Raw genomic sequence first — 20297 nt, 5'->3', positions numbered from 1 at the left:
CGTTCCCCGTATTTTACCCCTGCCACCTTTAGAATTTGAAAGAGAGTATTCCAGTCAACATTGTTAAAAGCTTTCTCTAAGTCTACAAATGCTAGAAATGTAGGTTTGCCTTTCCTTAATCTTTCTTCTAAGATAAGTTGTAGGGTCAGTATTGCCTCACGTGTTCCAACATTTCTATGGAATCCAAACTGATCTTCCCCGAGGTCGGCTTTTACCAGTTTTTCCATTCGTCTGTAAAGAATTCATGTTACTATTTTGCAGCTGTGACTTATTAAACTCATAGTTTGGTAATTTTCACATCTGTCAACACCTGCATTCTTTGGGATTGGAATTATTATATTCTTCTTGAAGAGTGAGGGTATTTCGCCTGTCTCGTACATCTTGCTCACCAGATGGAAGAGTTTTGTCAGGACTGGCTCTCCCAAGGCCGTCAGTAGTTCTAATGGAATGTTGTCTACTCCCGGGGCCTTGTTTCGACTTAGGTCTTTAAGTGCTCTGTCAAACTCTTCACACAGTATCATATCTCCCATTTCATCTTCATCTACCCCCTCTTCCATTTCCATAATATTGTCCTCAAGGACATCGCCTCTGTATAGACACCCTATATACTCCTTCCACCTTTCTGCTTTCCCTTCTTTGCTTAGAACTGGGTTTCCATCTGAGCTCTTGATATTCATACAAGTGGTTCTCTTTTCTCCAAAGGTCTCTCTAAATTTCCTGTAGGCATTATCTATCTTACCCCCTCATGAGATAAGCCTCTACATCCTTACATTTGTCCTCTAGACATGCCTGCTTAGCCATTTTGCACTTCCAGTCAATCTCATTTTTGAGACGTTTATATTCCTTTTTGCCTGCTTCACTTACTGCAGTTTTAATCTACAGTTTATAACAGATTGTGGTCAGAGTCCACATCTGCCCCTGTAAATGTCTTACAATTTAAAATCTGGTTCCTAGATCTCTGTCTTACCATTATATAATCTATCTGATACCTTCTAGTATCTCCAGAGTTCTTCCATGTATACAACCTTCTTTCATGATTCTTGAACCAAGTGTTAGCTATGATTAAGTTATGCTCTGTGCAAAATTCTACCACACGGCTTCCTCTTGCATTTCTTGGCCCCAATCCATATTCACCTACTACGTTTCCTTCTCTTCCTTTTCCTACTGTCATATTCCAGTCACCCATGACTATTAAATTTTCATCTCCCTTCACTACCTGAATAATTTCTTTTATCTCATCATACATTTCATCAATTTCTTCATCATCTGCAGAGCTAGTTGGCATATAAACTTGTACTACTGTAATAGGCAAGGGCTTCGTGTCTATCTTGGCCACAATAATGCATTCACTATGCTGTTTGTAGTAGCTTACCCGCACCCCTATTTTTTTATTCATTATTAAACCTACTCCTCATTACCCCTATTTGATTTTGTATTTATAACCCTGTATTCACCTGATCAAAAGTCTTGTTCCTCCTGCCACCGAACTTCACTAATTCCCACTATATCTAACTTTAACCTATCCATTTCCCTTTTTAAATTTTCTAACCTACCTGCCCGATTAAGGGATCTGACATTCCACGCTCGGATCCGTAGAACGCCAGTTTTCTTTCTCCTGATAATGACGTCCTCTTGAGTAGTCCCCGCCCGGAGATCCAAATGGGGGACTATTTTACCTCCGGTATATTTTACCCAAGAGGGCGCCATCATCATTTAATCATACAGTAAAGCTGCATGCCCTCGGGAAAAATTACGGTTGTAGTTTCCCCTTGCTTTCAGCCGTTCGCAGTACCAGCACAGCAAGGACGTTTTGGTTAATGTTACAAGGCCAAGTCAGTCAATCATCCAGACTGTTGCCCCTGCAACTACTGAAAAGGCTGCTGCCCCTCTTCAGGAACCACATGTTTGTCTGGCCTCTCAACAGATACGCCTTCGTTGTGGTTGCACCCACGGTACGGCTATCTGTATCATTGAGGCACGCAAGCCTCCCCACCAACGGCAAGGTCCATGGTTTATGGGGGGGATTTAATACAGTTTTTGAATCTATCTGTGCTTTTGGAAATCACTTTCTTTTGTGGAAAAGCTATGTTAAAGTTATGCTTGAAAATGCTCAAAAAATTTTCCATCTTTTCGTTGGTAATAGAGGTATCATATACTTCTCTCCAAGATTGTTCACTGATTAGGTATTGGAAGTATTCAATATTTTTCCTACTATAAACCCTTTTAAGGGTAATATTTTGTACACAGGTCGAAATGTGATTTACAGGTATGCTTAGTAATTGTGAAAGGTGGTCACTATAGCCGGTATCATAGTTTTCTGATGTACACTTGTCCATGTTTACACATACCTGATCAAGGAGAGTGACACTAGTTTTTGGTACATATGTTGGAGAGCTAAGAGTCAGAAAAAGCTTGTAGGCTTTTATAATATTTAATAATTTTTCCCTGTGAGGGCTATGGTTCAGAAACTCAATATTAAAATCTCCACATAGTACCACTGTTTTCCCAGTTATCTTAAGTTTGCCTAAAGCAAGGTCCAGTTTTCCCTTCAACACCTAGGTATTTGTATGAGTTGGCTGATGCCAGCAGTGACTCATGGATATTATTTTAATGAAGTGCACAGTTTTACATTTCTGAACATTTAGATCATGTTGCCAATCTCTGTGCAATTTTGAAATCTCATCAAGATATGACTGAATATTTGTGCAGCTTTTTTCAGATAATACTTCATATGGATAAATGCATCATCTGCAAAAAGCCTGATGTTACTATTAATATAGTAGGAGTGCATAGTTTCACGGCAATATGTACTAATAAAAGTTTCTAGGGCTTCCAGCCCCATCAAGTGGTTTAAAATCCATGAGCTTTCGGCTGATTACTCCTCAGCCATTGTCAAGTGGTGACTGTCTTCTGGTTGCTGCTGCTGACCTTATATAGCCACGCTGCCTGCCATGACGTCACTGGTACCCTCTCCAGCACCATACATGGTAATGTTTGCATTGTGTGGTCACCGTGCCCGCTTTAACGTTCTGATGGCTGGGTCCCACTCTGTGCTTAGCTGCAGGTCGCTGTCTTTATTGTATGATGGAGAATATTTCAACCAGACAGTTGGCATTGCGATGGGCAGCCCATTAGCTCCAGCTGTAGCCAATCTGTTCATGGAGTACTTTGAAAATATCGCCCTGGACATGGCTCCTGAAAAGTCTAGTTGCTTTTATTGTTATATCGATGACATATTCGTTGTCTGGTCTCATGGATGTCAAAATCTGGGAGAATTCTTGGACCACATCAAAAACATCCATGACGACATCAAGTTCATGATGGAGATAGAGACAGATGGTGGCATGGTGGCTTGCTGTTCCTTGATGTCCTCATCCGCTGCAAAACAAATGGGTGTCCCACCCACAGCATTTACTGGGAACCCACCCACACAGACCGATACCTGCACGCTAACAGCTATCACCATCCATCACAGAAATGTTCTGTTCTGAGGACCTCAGTGCATCAAGCTGAAACCATCTCAGATTCTGAAAACCTGCCGAAGGAACTGAGCCACTTAAGGAAAGTATTCAAGGAAAACAGGTGCAACAACTGCCAGATTTTGCAAGTATTTCTGAAAATATGTAAGCAGAAAGACTCCGAGGAGGACTCGAAAAAGTTTGCATTCTTGTCATTCTGTGGCTCAATAACAGGGAAGATAAGCCCGCTCCTAAAGAGGTATAAAATCAATTCGGTCTCCAGGGTTTCAGCAAAAATTTGACAACTCTTCAGGTCTGTGAAACATGACATAGGCCTTAGAGCACCAGGAGTACATAAAATACCATGCGGGTGTGGGCAGTTCTATATCAGACAGACTATATGTACCACTGAACAGCACTGTGTAGAACACGACAGATGTTTTCGTCTATGCTACCCAGAGAAATCAGCAGTAGCAGAGCATGCATTAGAAAATTGTCATTGTATTGCATTCAACGAGACATCTATTATCACACAAACTAACAGTTTTTGGGATAGCATAATAAAAGAAGCGATCTAAATAAAAATTTGTGACAACATGCCCATAAAGACGGTGGCCTGCAGCTAAGCACAGCATGGGACCCAGCCATCGGAAGGTTGAAGCAGGCGTGGCGGCCACACAACGCAAACATTACCATATATGGTGCCGGAGCATGTACCATTGACGTCACAGAAGGCAGTGCGGCTATATAAGGATGACAACAGGAACCAGAAGACAGTGACCACTTGACAATGGCTGAGGAGTACTCGGCTGAACGCTCATGGATTTTAAACCACTTGATGTGGCTGTAAGTGTGAGAATCTTTTATTATTACTATTAATATTGTTTGCAAAATCATTAATATACATATAATAATGACCATACATTTATTTATACTAACGATATAACTAAACAAATAATATATAGAAAATTTACTGTAATTACCCTGCTGGACTTTCCATTGTGCACAGGATTAATTTTTTTTCATGTCTTATTGGTGTGATGAATTGTAAAGGAAACAACTTACAAACAATGTTTTACAACAAATCCAAAAATGTTCTAGGCTTTGTACAAAGGAAAGGTTGTGATTTACTCCAAACATGATATGAAACAATGGTATTAACACACACAAACATTTCTCAAAAGACAGATTTTTGCATGAATCCAAAATGACATTATCGTTGTCCACAAATGGTTACTGGAGAGTCATACTGTGTGTGATAGAGCAGTAGTACAACATGCAACTGCCTTGGAAAAAAAGACATGTCTTATTAGTTCAATACAGCAAGAGAACTTAGTGTCTGATGTAAAATGATGCCTTACTAGCCTCTGGTAAAACTTTGGTAATATGACTGGATTGCCTAATATCCTGCACTTAGTACCTTAGGATATGATTTTCCACCATAAGGATGGATTAGAAAGACATATTGTGCTGAGTTTAGTCCGTGTTCAATAAACAAACAGTGTTAATCCAAGTGTGGGTATCAGCCACCACCTTGGAACACCACATGGCATCTATGTTTAAGGAAGATTAAGAAGCAGAGCATATCTGACCCAAAGTGGTCAAAAGATTTCTGCCAAGAGTCACAAACCAGCAGCAAAAATTATGTTTGACTGCCTTTTGTTATCATTCATTTCAGAGATTGTATTTCAGAGTGTATCAGTTTCAAGACATTAGGTACTTGCTATATTTGTGCCTTGCGCATTGGACTGTGTGTGTTCAGTACATAAATGTCTATACTGTTACAGAACAAATTGACTCAGGCAATTGTTAGCGCAACTGAGCAGGCCTAATGTAACTGAGGAGCTGCAGCTAGCCCAGATGTGCTCATTAACAGTTGTCTTGCCTCTACAGACATCAGATCCAGTGGCTCACAGCACTGCAATCTAGGTGATTAAGCCAAGATATGTGCCAAACAACATTCCACCACTACAAGGCATGTTGGCCACTGAAGTATGCCCAGAGCTTGTGGTAATGGAGGTCAGGTTTTGCTTGATAGTGCACAGCTAAGGAACTTTGGGCACAGTACTACTGTACCCAGCCCAAACTGGTCAAGTTTCCTAAAGTACTCACCATTTGTCAACCTAAGGGACATGACTACAGAATGCCTTGGGCACAGAAAGCATCAGCCCCCAAAACCCAGAGAGATAATAATAGCTAAAACTTAACAATGTGCAAGTTGTCTATTGATCCATGTGCCCAGAAATGTTATTTTTAAGAGTTCAAGCCAGTGGTCACACATTCATTCCATAGCAGGAAGATAGGGTTGTATCTCCATTGCCGGCCACTATGTGCTGGGTGGTAAAGGTCTGTTACATTCAAAATGGAGCAAAGGGCATCCACCAAGCCAACATAATGTGTATATTAATCTATAATAGCAGAAACCTCTGCATAACGAAAAGAACTTACCATTCATGTGTATAAATGAGTGGTCAAGGTTTCAGAAGGCAACTTACATATCAGTAAGCGAAAAAATGATTGAAGTTGTGTACCCAAAGTAGTCCTATTAGTAGAACGTTGAACCATGGAATTTCAATAACACTGATCCTTAATGGAAACTGTGCAATTCCAAACAGAATTGGTGACTAGCGTTGTGAGGAACTGCTTAGAATTGTTACATCATACAATACCTGAGCAAAAGGGTCATGGTGATGTATTGTGATATCAGCAAAAAAATGCCTATATGTTAATGGGTGAGCATAAGTTCAGCAAGTCACAGTGACCACAAGGCCATACGGCATAGTTGGCCAAAAGCTTTCATCAATCACACTCTTCTTCTCATTGATGCCTGGTTTTCTGGTTTCACAACAGACAAAGCTCAAAAGTGGAATTACATGGAGTCCAACTCTGTGATCCTGTATGCCACATCTGCTATAACACATTACTTGGTTGCCTGGGTACCAATACACTTTGGCATAGTAATATACTGTATTCCTTTTATGGAAGCATAAACAGTGGCTGCTGTTTAGAGTACTCAGTAACTTAAGTCATTAGTGAGCATGAGAGGAGACTACTCCACTTTCTGATCCATTCCTGTGCAGTACATATATTTTCTTAGTTTTCTGGGGCACTAATGGTACTAGAGTAGATGAGAAAGTTCTTCCTTTGGTTATTCTTCTTAGTGCAGTGCCTTCAAGACAATGTAAGAAAGATTGTACATTTATTTATGCTAACAACACAACCAGATAAATAATTTTACAGAAAATTTACTGCAATTACTCTGTTGGATCTGTCACCATGCACAGGATTAAAATTTTTCATGTCTTATTGGTCTGATGAATTGTAAAGCATATAACTTAAAATCAAGGTTTTACATCAAATCCAAAACTATTCTAGGATTTCTCAAATGAAAGGTCAAAATTTACACCAAACACAACACAAAACAATGGTATTCACACCACAAACATTTCTCAAAAGATATATTTTTTATGAATCCAAAAAAACCACATTATCATTGTCCACAAATGGTTACTGAAGAGTAACTGTGCGAGAGAGGGCAATGGTACAACATGCAACTGCCTTGGAAAAAAGATGTGTCTTATTAGCTTGTTACAGCAAGAGAACTTAGTGTCTGATGTAAAATTATGCTTTGTTAGCCTCTAGAAAAAGGTTGGGAATATGGCTGGAATGCCTAACATCCTGCACTTAGTATTTCAGGACATGATGTTCCATCATAAGTATGCACTGGGAAGACATAGTGAAAGCATCTGTCTAGATAATAATGTATCTATGCCTACATTTACACCCCCTCATCATCCCAACAATCACCCACACACCCACCTTCTACATGTGGCCCAAAATCCACAAACCCAACAGTCCTCTACACCTCATCGTGGTGCTTCCATTGAAATAATTTTCACTCTTGCTGATGAACACCTCCAACCAATTGCCTGAAATCTAGCCTCCCACATCAAAGACTTCCTTCGTCGACTTTCCACCATTCCCACCCGTTTATCTCCCAGATCAATTACTGTCGATTCTGCTTTCCTATACATCAATATCCCTCATGCCCATGGCCTTGCTGCCAGCAAATACTACCTCTTCCAATGTCCTTCAGACTTGAAACCCACAATTTCATTCCTTGTACATCTTTTCATTTGGTCCCTACAACTACTTTTTCTTTGAAGGTATGGTTCACAAACAAATCTGCAACACAGCCATGGGCATCAGCATAGCACCTTCCAATCCCAACCTGTATTTGAGCCATCTACGGGAAACCTTCCTAGACTTCCAAAACTTCCAACTCCATGTCTGGTTCAGGTTCATTGATATCTTCATGATCTATTTTACCTTGTCCTCCCCTACCCACCACACAACCTACATGGATGTTGAGCTCCACATCTCTGATTGCTCGATTCACACTTCTGTCCACATTAAACCCACCAACCACCAACACTATCTGCATTTTGACAGTTGCAATCCCTTCCACACTAAAAAATCCCTCTCCCTCCCATACAGCCTGGCCAGTCATGGATGATGTACGTGCAGTAATGAGAACTGTCTTGTCCAGGACAGTGAAGACCTCATAATATCACTCTCGACTGGAACAACTGAACCATATCCTTCATCAGGGGTCTGATGATCTCTCATCCTGCCCTGGCATGAGGCAGTGAGGGCCATACAACCCAAGAGCCTTCCCAACCCTCCTAAACTGTTCAGACCCCCACCCAACCTACACAGGAACCTATTCCATCCCTATGCTGCTCCTACTCCCAAACCAAGAAGTAAGACCTGCCCAATTCACCCACTCAGCACCTCCTACTCCAATCATGACTCAGGCCTATCCTGCCCAAACAGAAGCTGGGCCATCTGCAAAAGCAGCCACATCACATACCAGCTCTATTGCAAACTCTGTGCAGTGTTGTATATTGGTATGACCACCAACCACCAGGATGAATGGTCACCCCCAACTGTTAACACAAACAAAGTTGATCACCTGAGCTCAATTTCAACATCTGCTCCACAACCTGAGCCATCTAGTTTCTTCCTTCCACCACCAGTTCCTCTGACCTGCAGAGATGCGAGTTATACTTGCAATACATCCTCCGCTCCCATAATCAAGCTGGCCTTAATCTCAGGTAATCCACTGTCCCTGCACCCTCCACCCAACAGCTTCCTCTTCCTTTGTCCTGTCACTCCCTCCCAGGTCAAATCCCATTGTCACCTTCAGTGTGTGCTGCTTTCCACTGGCTACTACAATTGTGCCTGTCTGTATAACCGCCACCTCCCCACCCCACTTCCCCCACATTCACACATTCCTAGCTGCCTCCCTCTGAGCCACTACCCACCCACCACCAGTCCATCTCCCTACCTCCCTCTTCCTCTACCCACCACATGTGACACTACTTCCCACCACAACCGGTCCACCTACCAAAAAATAACATCAGCACTGTGAACTTAGCAGGCACCATGTAGGGGCACAGATGTGTGTATGCCTATTTTATTTTACTCTAGCTCCTCAAAGGATAAATGCAGAAACTTACTTTCTATTGACAACTCAATGTTTCTGCTTTTTGGTAAGTAGTCTCCTTTAATCCTAAAGTATTTACATTTGTACTACATTAATTCCTATATGGTGCATACCAGTAGCTGCTTTGCACAAAAATATCATTTCTCAGACAACATAGTTTCCTTTGTGAACTGCTGGAAGAACAGCCATCAGTTAGGCTTGATCTCACTTCAAGTTTTTCCAATTTCAATGGGTCATTTTTAGAGAAATATGTGGAAGAAAGTTACATGCTGTATATTCTTCTTGGAATGTACACTCTTTGAATTCTAACATTAAGTTCAAATGGTAGAACACCTTCCTTGCAGAGTTTGTCATTAGATTTTAATGAGCATTTCTGTGACAGCTTTTTCACTTACTGAGCAAACTTGTGATGAAACACACTTTTTTATTAGACCTCTTGCTTTACCACTACCTAGTAAGGGCCCCAGACCAATGATCAGTACTGTGAGAGTTCTGTATGTGTACTCCTTTGTGGGTGAAATATATTTTCATAGGACTTTTCCAATGAATCTCAATCTGGCATTTGCCTTTCCTACAACTAGTTCTACATACTCATCCCACTTTAAATCATTCTGGACACAAGCTGGATTGAACTGAATTTTATCTGATCCTGCAGAATTACACAGTGTACACTGAATGTATATGTAATATAGGATGTCAAAAATATAAAACATTCAATATCACATATTTCCTAACCATTTTTCTTGCATTCTGACATAACTGATTATAAGTAACAATATATACAAATTTAATGTGATAAGGACTCTTCAACACTGTAAAATTCCTTTTCCACCAGATAGTCCTTGAGGTCATTTGAAAAGTTAGTGCCATGTATATTGCCACACAGTTTTTTTAGGTAAACTTCTTAGTAATTTGATACCTGAGTCAGCATTGTCAGTCAGTAGGGTATGCTTCATATGTCACTCTTCCTCTGTGTTTTGTGGGTGTGTATACTTTATATTTGCAGAAGGGTGTAAAAGTTAAAATGTCTAGTCTTCTGAAGCAGTTTCAGCATGTTTCAGAAGTCTTTCTTCAGTAGGTATGGTTCAAAGAGTCTGTGGTATTCTATGCACAGAAGCTCTTTGTCTGCATACTGTGATAGCTGCCTCATTAAGAACACGATGGAGCTGAGTTTCTTACAGGCAGAATTAATATGTTGCTTTCATTTCAGCTCATTATCCACAATAATGCCTAAGAATTTAGTGGTTCTGCTTCTTCCAGTCTCATTTCATCTCCCGCTAATTCCTTGTGCACAGGCTTCTCTTTATTTATGAACACTGCATGCATAGTCTTTTTTAGGTTTATAACAAGTCCATTTTTCAGGAGCCACTGAGCTGTGGTGCTTGCAGATGTGTGTGCTCTTCTCTCAAGCTGTGCCATATTTTAGCCATTGTTCAATATTTTCATGCCATCTGCATACAATATCTTCTTCTCCTTCTCTTCAACACCTATGTCATTAACAAGCAGATTAAACAGCAATGCCCCCATTGCAGACCCCTACAGCACTCCATATTTGATGAGTTTGGTTTCTGACTGACATGCATTACCTGTTGATACATATTGCTTCCTGTTGCATAAGTATAATTCATTTCACTCACCTGCCTGTCCTCGAATATGATAGTTTTCTAATTTTCTTATTAGTATATCATGGTCAGTATCGTCAAATGCTTTGGAGAGATCCAAAAACATTGTAGATACAATTTGTTTTTCATCTAACAATTGTATAATGTAATCTGACAGGCCAGCAATCTTTGATTGTTGATATACTGTTTCTGAAACCATGCTGTACTGGTATCAGGATGTTGTATTTCTTCAGATAATCAACTAATCTATTGTCCATACCCATTTCCAGGTATTTTTAGAAATCTGATATCAGTGAAACTGGCCTGTAGTTTTTAGGGTCATCCTTCTCCCTTTCTTCTACACTGGTACCACCCTGCTTATTTTCAGTTTTACTGGATAAATTCCATCTCTGAAAGAGTTGTTTACTCCTACACATTTTATGGTTGTGGCTGTTTCCAATGATTGCTTGCCAATGCGTATCTGTTTAAGAGTAGTGGTCATATTTGTTTGTGTTAGAGTCAGCTGATAGTCCCTAAACCAAGTGTCAATGTTCTGCGGATCTTTTTGCATTTTGTTAGCTACAGTTGTCTGGGACTGTGACTTCACCTACTCCCAACAGTATAATCTGCATACTGCCTTATGAAGTGCCCTACATTATTCACTAGATAACTTACACATATCGTAAATAGCGACAACCTCAAAACAAATCTTTGGGGTACACTCAAAGTTACTTTAATATCTTGTGATTTATCTTCATTATGAATGACATGATGATTTGTCCCTGTGCATAAGACCTCAAACCCGTCAAAAAGCAGGACCAATATTCTGTATTTTTGTAACTGTTCACTTTCCAGAAGCAAAGGAAGACAGCATTAATCTGGATGCCACTGTCTACTGACTTCAGGATCTCACACACAGATGAAGCTAATATATGAGAGTATGCTTCCATGGCCAGTGTTGATTTGAATAAAATACTTTTGAGCATTAAGTCACACAATTTTGAAACTGAAAACAATTACAAAAACTGATTTTTGGACCATATCAGCAGCAGTCTTTCTACAACAGACATAAACCATTTTTTGAGGCATCAGTCTACTGACTCGTTTGATGTGGCCACCCTCAAATTCTTCTCCTGTAACACCCTCTGTATCTCACAGTAGCATTTGCATCTCAAGTCCTCATTTATTGGTTGAATGTTTTCCAGTCTCTGTATCCTTCTACAGTTCGTACCCTCTACAACTCCCTCTGGTATCAGATATTATTGGAATTGTTAGTTGATGTCTTGAACACACATCCTGTCCTCATGTCTCATCTTCTTGTCAGCATTTTCCAAATGTTCCTTTCTTTGCCAACTCTGTGGAGGACATCCTCATTCCTTGAAACTTCCTGGCAGATTAAAACTGTGTGCCCGACCGAGACTCGAACTCGGGACCTTTGCCTTTCGCGGGCAAGTGCTCTACCATCTGAGCTACCGGAGCACGACTCACGCCCGGTACTCACAGCTTTACTTCTGCCAGTATCTCGTCTCCTACCTTCCAAACTTTACAGAAGCTCTTCTGCGAACCTTGCAGAACTAGCACTCCTGAAAGAAAGGATACTGCGGAGGTAGGAGACGAGATACTGGCAGAAGTAAAGCTGTGAGTACCGGGCGTGAGTCGTGCTTCGGTAGCTCAGATGGTAGAGCACTTGCTCGCGAAAGGCAAAGGTCCCGAGTTCGAGTCTCGGTCGGGCGCACAGTTTTAATCTGCCAGGAAGTTTCATATCAGCGCACACTCCGCTGCAGAGTGAGAATCTCATTCTGGATCCTCATTCCTTATCTCACCAATCCATCAAATTTTCGACATCCTTCTTATAACCATATCTTAAACAATTTGATTCTCTTCTTTTGTGGTTTCCCCACTGTCTATGATACAGTTCCATACAAAGCTGTACTTGAAATGCACATTCTCACAAATTCCTTCCTCGAATTAAGGCCAGTGTTTGACACAAGCAGACTTCTTTTGGCCACGAATCAATGACAAAGGCCTACAGTTATGCATATCTGTTCAATGACAATTGCAGACAATGGGTATCTATGTCTTTCTCGATTGCTTGGAACTTACTCTATTGGTTTACAATAAACTACTGTTCACAGGCGATAGTTTTATCCCCAATGACTCAAGGTTAATATATTTTAAAATGCTGAGAGTTCTGAAAGACCGTCCTTTAATATCCCTCTGGTAAGGGAATAAAATATGTTTTGGCCAAGAATCAGTACCAGAAATTCATTGAATTTTTTAAACTTAAAATGTTGTATTTCACTGTTTGTTCCCAAACCATAAAAACAAGACATTAGTCTTTTGGCTGCTGTTGATGAGTTAACTTACGTTCCATTACTCTCCTGGCACTGTTAAGAGTGGCCTCTAGTTTTCCTTCAGTCCTACTGACAACTCAGGCCACCTTGCTGATCCCTAACCACTAATAATGAGCTTAGGTGCACCATCACTCAGATACCTGAGTGCTGTTAACAAGTTTAAGTGTACAGCATAATTTCACAGTCCTGGCCCTCAAATCTGTTTGGGTACTTTGTTGTGATCTCTTTTAGTTGCATTCAACTTCACATTATGCCTTACTGTGTATGGGGAATGGTAGTACAGTGTTTTTCTCTTCATTTATTCTGAAAATAAAATAAAAGAAGTTGTGGCTGCACTGAGGAAGAGATTATAGAGACTCGTGCAAAGTGATATTAGATCTTGATGTAAGTGCTAACACATCCACAGATTATGGAAGCAAAAGTCCTAAGATGCTCATGTCAGCAGATGTAACACACGACAGCCTTATGTTTCAACAAAAGATGTAACTGACTGTTTCTGCTGATCTGAAGAATCTGAAAGTGGAAGTGACTGTAACTTTAGGAATGTGTTAACAAAATCAGATTAGAAATTATAGAAGAAAAAGTCATATTTACATCTGTGCAGATTTCTAACAACCATATATTGGCAGAGCAGCTCACACATCGGAAACTAATTTTTGCCCCAATGATACTACAATAATGTCCACTTTGGCAGTGTTCAATCATAGTGTGACTGAAGAAGATGTTACAGAAGGCACTCAAGAAATGATCAGCACAAGGCAAAGCATTAGGTGATGACACAATCATTTCAGCACCTAGCAAGCATGTCTCCAGCAGCCAAAGGGTTAATGGTTAAAGAGTCATATAGAAATTTCTCAGCTGAAAAGTAAAAACTAGTTTTTCTTTTTCCACTTATTCTTCTAGCCTCATAATCATTGGCTTCAACTGAGCTATCATCATTGCTATCATGAAGGAAGGGCAAAAAATGGTGCAGGCAACCACAGGAAATAGCCACATCATAAAATATCTAGGAGTCAGTATCCAGAAACATTAAAAGTGACCAGTTGCAAGAAAGGTGAAGTCAGATTGACAGATCATTTGCAGAATCTTCATTAAATGTATCTGACCTCCAAAGACAATTGTTCACAATTCTCTTATTCAACTGTTTCTGGAATATTATTTGCAAGTCTGAGACCCTTATTAGGTACAATTAATAGACAAGAAAGAAGTGCTTCAAAGCAGATCACTTTGTGTCAACAGGTTCATTTAGAAAGTGTGAGATTGTCAAAAAGGTGTGTACAAGTCCAGTGACTACAAAAGATCTTGAGCATCATAGGAAAGTTAAAACCATACACTGAGAGTGCATGCTGTGTGAAGAGTCAAGACACATATCACTTCCTCCAACAAATATCTCACTAATTGACAATTACAGCAAAATCAGAGAAATTCAAGCTTTGCAGAGATCATATGGAGGTTTACTGACAATTGTGCTTCCAGCACATCATCTGACAATGGAATGAAAACAGAGGACAATAATAAGGGGGTATCTTCTGTTGCATACATTAAGGTGAATTGCAAGGTATGGATGTGTGGAGCAAATAAAAGTGGCCAGGACAAGTGTATACGATTGGACAAGAATGTATACATATAACCACATCTCAAGACATGCATATCATGTGGATACCTGCCATGTGATCCACGCTGGTTCAGAGCGTAGTGTGGACTGTGTCAATGTGAGTGGAGTAATGCAAAGGGGACGTTGTTATTCACAGTAGAGCAGCAGGAGTCTGTTGTGGAAAGTTTATGTGACAACAAAGTCATGGAAATGGTGTGGTCAGTTGATCACCGAGAAGTTTGATGGTGTCAAAGTGCCAGCAAAGAGTGCCATGCAGTGCTTAGTCTGAAAATGGCGTCAGACTGGATCTGTTATGAACAAGTCAAAAATCATTCCAAAACGTGGCCGCACACCAGAAAATGTGGCTGCAGTTCACCACAAAATGCTTCAGAGCCCTACCAAATAAACCCAATGGCTGTCATAAAAGACTGGCATATCACGTCGATCATGTGGATGAATATTCTACCTGGACCTGCACACGTTTCCCTAGCAAGTGTCTGTCTGTGCATTAAAACCAGTGGATGTTCCTCAGTGCCTCCAGTTGTATGAGTGTCTGTTCACTAAGATAACAATGAATGGCATGGACATGGATCTGTTCTTTGTCCGATTAAGCCTGGTTTCACCTCAGTGGTTATGTCAACTCACAGAACCACAAGTTCTGGGCAATGGAGAATCCGCATAACTTCCACAAAACAGCTTTGCTTGATAAGAAGGTTGGGATTATGTGTGCAGTGCCTGCATGCTACATTGCTGATCCCATCTCCTTTCAGATTTCGGCACTTTACATTGCCAACACTTTGAAACTATTTATGACAGCATTAACAGAGAAAGAAAAGAACTATAGTTATTTCCAAAAGTATAGAGCAACTGCCAAAACAGCTGGTTGAACCTTGGAGCACATTTACACAATCTTCATGCCTGACACAGTTGTTAGCAGAGGTCAGTCTGATTGCAGCCCTAGCTGGCCACCCAGCCAAAGTGTGCAGTTACTTTGTGTAGGGAGCCCTCAAGTCTAAGTTGTATTTAACAACCCTCATAGTCTTCAAGACCTGCCGCAGAACATTTCGGATGAGATCTCAGCAATTCCAGCAGTCAAGCTTCGATCCACCTTCAGCAGGTTATTGACCAGGGCTCAAGTGTGCCAAGAGATGACTGGTGGTCACTTTCCACATCTGCTATAGTAAGGTTAGTTCTGTATTCCTTTTCCTCTGCTGTGTTTCTTTGTACTCTGGAACTCTGTTATCCCAGACACTTTTATTTGCCTCACCCTGCAGATATAGGTAGAAGTGATCACACATGTGTTATCTGTACAGAAATGATCACGCATGTGTTACCTGTACAGAAAAGCCCATTTATACTTATTTAGTGTGTGATTAACAACAGTGTAATAATTCCTCATAAATTCTATTAGTGACTGAAGAGTCATAGGGGTTCCAGGCCAGGCCAATGGTTAAATCAAAGTCTTCCTAAAGTCATCATAGTCTTCCATTCACATTTAGATTTACTAGAATAGTTTATGGTCCTGCAGAGCTCTTGCCACAGTCTCTCTTTGTGTTCCTTAATTGTTTGGTGACATTTCATCCTGTAGTAGTTGTTTCTGCCATTATCAGTCTTAAGGTCAGTTTGGTGCAACTCTCCCCACTGCTCTACCTTGTGCAAGCCTCTTCATCTCTAAATAACTACTGGAACCTACATCCATTTCAAGCTGCTGTTGTACTCATGTCTAGGTCTCCCTCTAAAATTTCCCCTGCCCTCCCCCTTCCCTCTCCCCAACACCAAATTTCCTTCCATTACCAAACTGACTATTCCTTGATGTGTCCTATCAAGCCATCTCTTCTTTTAGTCAAGTTATGCCACTTATTTATTTCTTCCTCAATTTGATTCACTGCACCTCATTAGTTATTAGATCTACCCATCTAATCTAGAGAATTCTTCTGTGGCACTACATTTCAAAAGCTTCCATTCTCTTCTTGCCAGAATTGTGTGTCATACACATTTCACTTCTGTACAATGCTATACTCCAGACAAAGACCTTAAAAAAGGCTCTCTATAGTTAAATTTTGTAATAGATGCTGACAAATTCCACTTTTCAAGAATTATTTTTCGTGCCCTTGCCATTCTCCATTTTGCAGCCCCTCTACTTTTGGCGTAATTAACCAGTTATTTTGTTACACAAATAGCAACAGACATCTATTACTCTTAGTTTCTCTTTTGCTAATCTAATTCCCCCAGTATTGCCTGATTTAATTTTATTAAGTTCCATTGCATTAGATTAACTTCTGTTGATATTCAATTAGAACCTCTTTTGAAGATGCTACCCATTCCAATCAACTGTTATTCCAAATCTTTGCCATCTCTTTAGAAAATTACAATGCTATCAGCAAGTCTCAAAGCTTTTATTTCTTCTGTGTGAACTTTAATTCCATTACAAAATTTCTCCTTGGTTTTCTTTATCGATTGCTCAGTGTAAAGAATGAATAACACTGAGGGCAGGCTAGTCCTGTCTCACTCCCCTTCTCAACCACTGCTTGCATTTCATATCCTTTGACTCTTTATCACTGCCATATGGTTACCATAAAAGTTGTAGATAACCACCAAGACTCTGTTTTTTATTCCTGCTTCCTTCAAAATGTCAAAAAGTGTAGTCCAGGCAACACTGTCAAAATCTTTCTGTAAGTCTACAGATGCTAAAAATGGAGGTTTCCCTTTTTCAGCCTACCTTCTAACATAAGTCGTAGGGGCAATTTTGCCTTGCGAGATCCTACATTTCTCCAGAACTCAAAACTGATCTTCCCTGAGGTCAACTTCTACCAGTTTCTCCATTCTTCTGTAAATAACTTGTGTCAGTATTTTGCAAGCATGACTTATTAAGCTGATTTTTGGTAGTATTCACACTTGTCAACTTCTGCCTTTGTTGGATTTGAATTATTACATTCTTCAAAAAGCCTGAGCATATTTCACATGTATCAAGTCTTGCATACCAGATGGGATATTTTTGTAATGGCTGGCTCTCGCAAGGATCTCTGTAATTCTGAGGGAATGTCATCTACTTCATGGACCTTGTTTCCATGTAGGTCTTTTAGTAACCTGTCAAGTTCTTCTTTTGGTATCATATCTTCCATTCATCATTATTTAATTTCTCTTTCCTTTCTACAATACTGCCTTCATATTCAGTTTCCTTGTATAGCCCTTCTGTCTACCCCCGGTAGCTGAGTGGTCAGCGTGACGGAATGTCAATCCTAAGGGTCCGGGTTCGATTCCCGGTTGGGTTGGAGATTTTCTCCACTCAGGGACTGGGTGTTGTGTTGTCCAAATCATCATCATTTTATCCCCATCGACGTGCAGGTCGCCGAAGTGGCATCAAATCGAAAGACCTGCACCAGGCGAAAGGTCTACCCGACGGGAGGCCCTAGCCACACGACATTTCATTTCATTTTATAGCCCTTCTATATATTCATTCAAACTTTCAGGTGTCTGTTATTTGCTTAGTACTGGTTTGCCATCCAAGATTTTGATGCTCAGCTATTTATTCTCTTATTTTCTCCTTTCATCAGTTACATTCAATATCTCCTATGTTAATTCAATGATTTCTATTAATTCTTGTCTTTTTACCTATTTGATACTCTACTGCCTTCAATGTTTCATCTCTCAAAACTACTCATTTGTCTTCTAATGAATTTCTTTCCCCTGTTTCAGTCAAATGTTGCCTAATGTTCTCTCTGAAACTCTTAACCACCTCGTTTTCCTTAAATTTATCCAATCCAATCTCCTTCAGTTCATAACCAATAACTGCTCAAGAAGCTCACTTTCTTCTGCTGTTGCCTGATATTTGAACCTCAGCAGTGCTGCATGACTGCTCAGTTCCTGAGTGGTACTCCTCACTCACTCAAGAGTAAGTTGTCTTTAATTCTAATGTGAAGACTTTTTTCACAGCATGTGTGTATCATTTTGGTAATGATTGGAGAAGACTGCATGGTGGTGTTGGCTTGTGTACTCTGTCTAGAATGAAGGAGAAATCATGAAACTCTCAACAGCACACTATATCCATTAAAATCTCCACAAAGGAGAGCTGAGTATGAAAGTTTTGTAATGAGGTGGCTGAAATCCTCACAGTCTATAATTTAACACAGTGGCAGGTAAAGGAAGATTGTTACCTCATACTGCATGTGAACTGTTACATCAAATGTTTGCATGCCAGAGCTAAGAGGGAGATACACAGAGTGGTACAGCTCTCTCCCCAGATAAGACTATATGCATGATTTGCTTCATAGCCATCCTCCTTTGTTATCACATGTTTTCCAGGTCGCTAATATTTTCCGATTACCAAGCCAGGTATTGGGGAATATACAATTACCAGTCAAAGAAACAAAAACAAATGCAGCAGGTCCCATCAGGAGCAAGAAAGTGAAATGCACAGATAATGGTAGAAATGAAGAGACTTTTAATTTTAAAAAATCACACAAGACAGTGAATTCAATCAATTTGTTAATAAAACACTTGTCAGCTACACTGAAGTTTTTTTATTTCAGCAGCTGATAACTGAGGGATTTTTCTCTGCTGCAAATATGCTAAGTGTGAGTTCAAAGAGCAATCTAGGCTTGAATTCCAGATCTACACAAAGTTTTCATCAGTCAGGAATTTCAAAGCAAGTAACTGACTCAAACATGCAATATCAGTGAGTCCTCTGGTCTAGTCTAGTCTATGATTCTGGTGGAGATGAATGGGTTTCTGAGGGACTCAAAAGGATGACTATCAGTCCCTTTATCCTCATAATGAATGAGTCTACAGTAGAGTTTCGTGAATAATGAAGGATGGGAGCTGGGTCAAGAGCTGTGACACTGTCATAAAAAAGTGATTTACGGAGAACATGATTTGAGTTCCAATAAAAGAAAATGTAGGACATGCAGGTAGAGCAGCGGGAGGAAGTGCACAGGTGAAGGTTCCCTTGGAACAAGATCTATGATGTACCTATACAACTCCTCCTACCCCGCCTCCCTTTGTACCAATTCTAGGAGAGGATATCTAGAAAAAAAGGAAAAAAATAAATATTTTATTCGTTAGGCAGATAAATAATGCTTAGACAGACTTCAACTATAGGGAGGTAAGATTTAGAGTCTATGTATGGGCAGGGATGGATTGGGGTGATATCCCTGGGACAAAACAAGTGGCAAGAGGCATTCCCTTCTCAATTACACCCTGTAAGATTAAAACACAGTCTGCTTAAGCTGTAATGTCAGCTAAACTCTGTGGTAATGACCGACTGAAATGTAATCTACACTGTAGACTGAGTGAGTCTAGACATGTCTCAAAGATGTGGCATGGTGTTGAAGTCATTTTGCATAAGAATGGTGAAGGTTCTACCACAGTCACAACATGGCTGGAAAGCTTATGACCATGAGTTGCTTGCTGTGTTTGAAGCAGTAAAATACTTTCACCCGTTGGTAGAAGCCCATTCATTCATAACTTTCAGTGACAACAAGCCCCTAACTCAGGCATTTTGGAACAATAGTACCAAATGTACGCAATTCCAATTCTGGCAGTTGGTGTATGTGTTGAAGTTCTCCATAGGCATCTGCCATATTTCTGGAATTGACATCATTGCCAACTGCTTGTCCAATGGCTGCACCACTCTCTCTCTTCCTGTGAACTATGAGGATGTTGGTGAAGAACAAGAGAATGAAAAACAACTGGGCAGCCTCTGCCATGACACTTCCAGCAACCTACAGGTCGTGCTAGTGTCCATTCCTGGCTCTGCCTGCAATATTTGGTGTGACATTTCAA

At 40.3% G+C, this 20297-nt stretch overlaps 1 protein-coding gene across 3 annotated transcripts in view; it reads right to left on the bottom strand.

The window, feature by feature from the left end:
• LOC124798336 overlaps nucleotides 1-20297 on the bottom strand; it is a 109293-nt gene that overhangs the window by 66540 nt on the left and 22456 nt on the right. Inside the window, exon 2 of one of the 3 annotated variants that reach the window (XM_047261689.1) lies at nucleotides 4152-4302. The exons of the other annotated variants lie outside the window; for them this stretch is intronic. Coding sequence (XP_047117645.1) covers nucleotides 4152-4178 — 27 coding nt within the window. The 5' untranslated portion in view covers nucleotides 4179-4302. The remainder of the gene's footprint in view (nucleotides 1-4151; nucleotides 4303-20297) is intronic. 3 annotated transcript variants of the gene reach the window in all.

Source organism: Schistocerca piceifrons, chromosome 5, assembly GCF_021461385.2.
Source record: "Schistocerca piceifrons isolate TAMUIC-IGC-003096 chromosome 5, iqSchPice1.1, whole genome shotgun sequence".
Classification (NCBI taxonomy): Eukaryota; Metazoa; Arthropoda; class Insecta; order Orthoptera; family Acrididae; genus Schistocerca; species Schistocerca piceifrons.
Note: the sequence above shows the minus strand (reverse complement) of the source record. Positions and strands in the feature narration are given on the sequence as shown.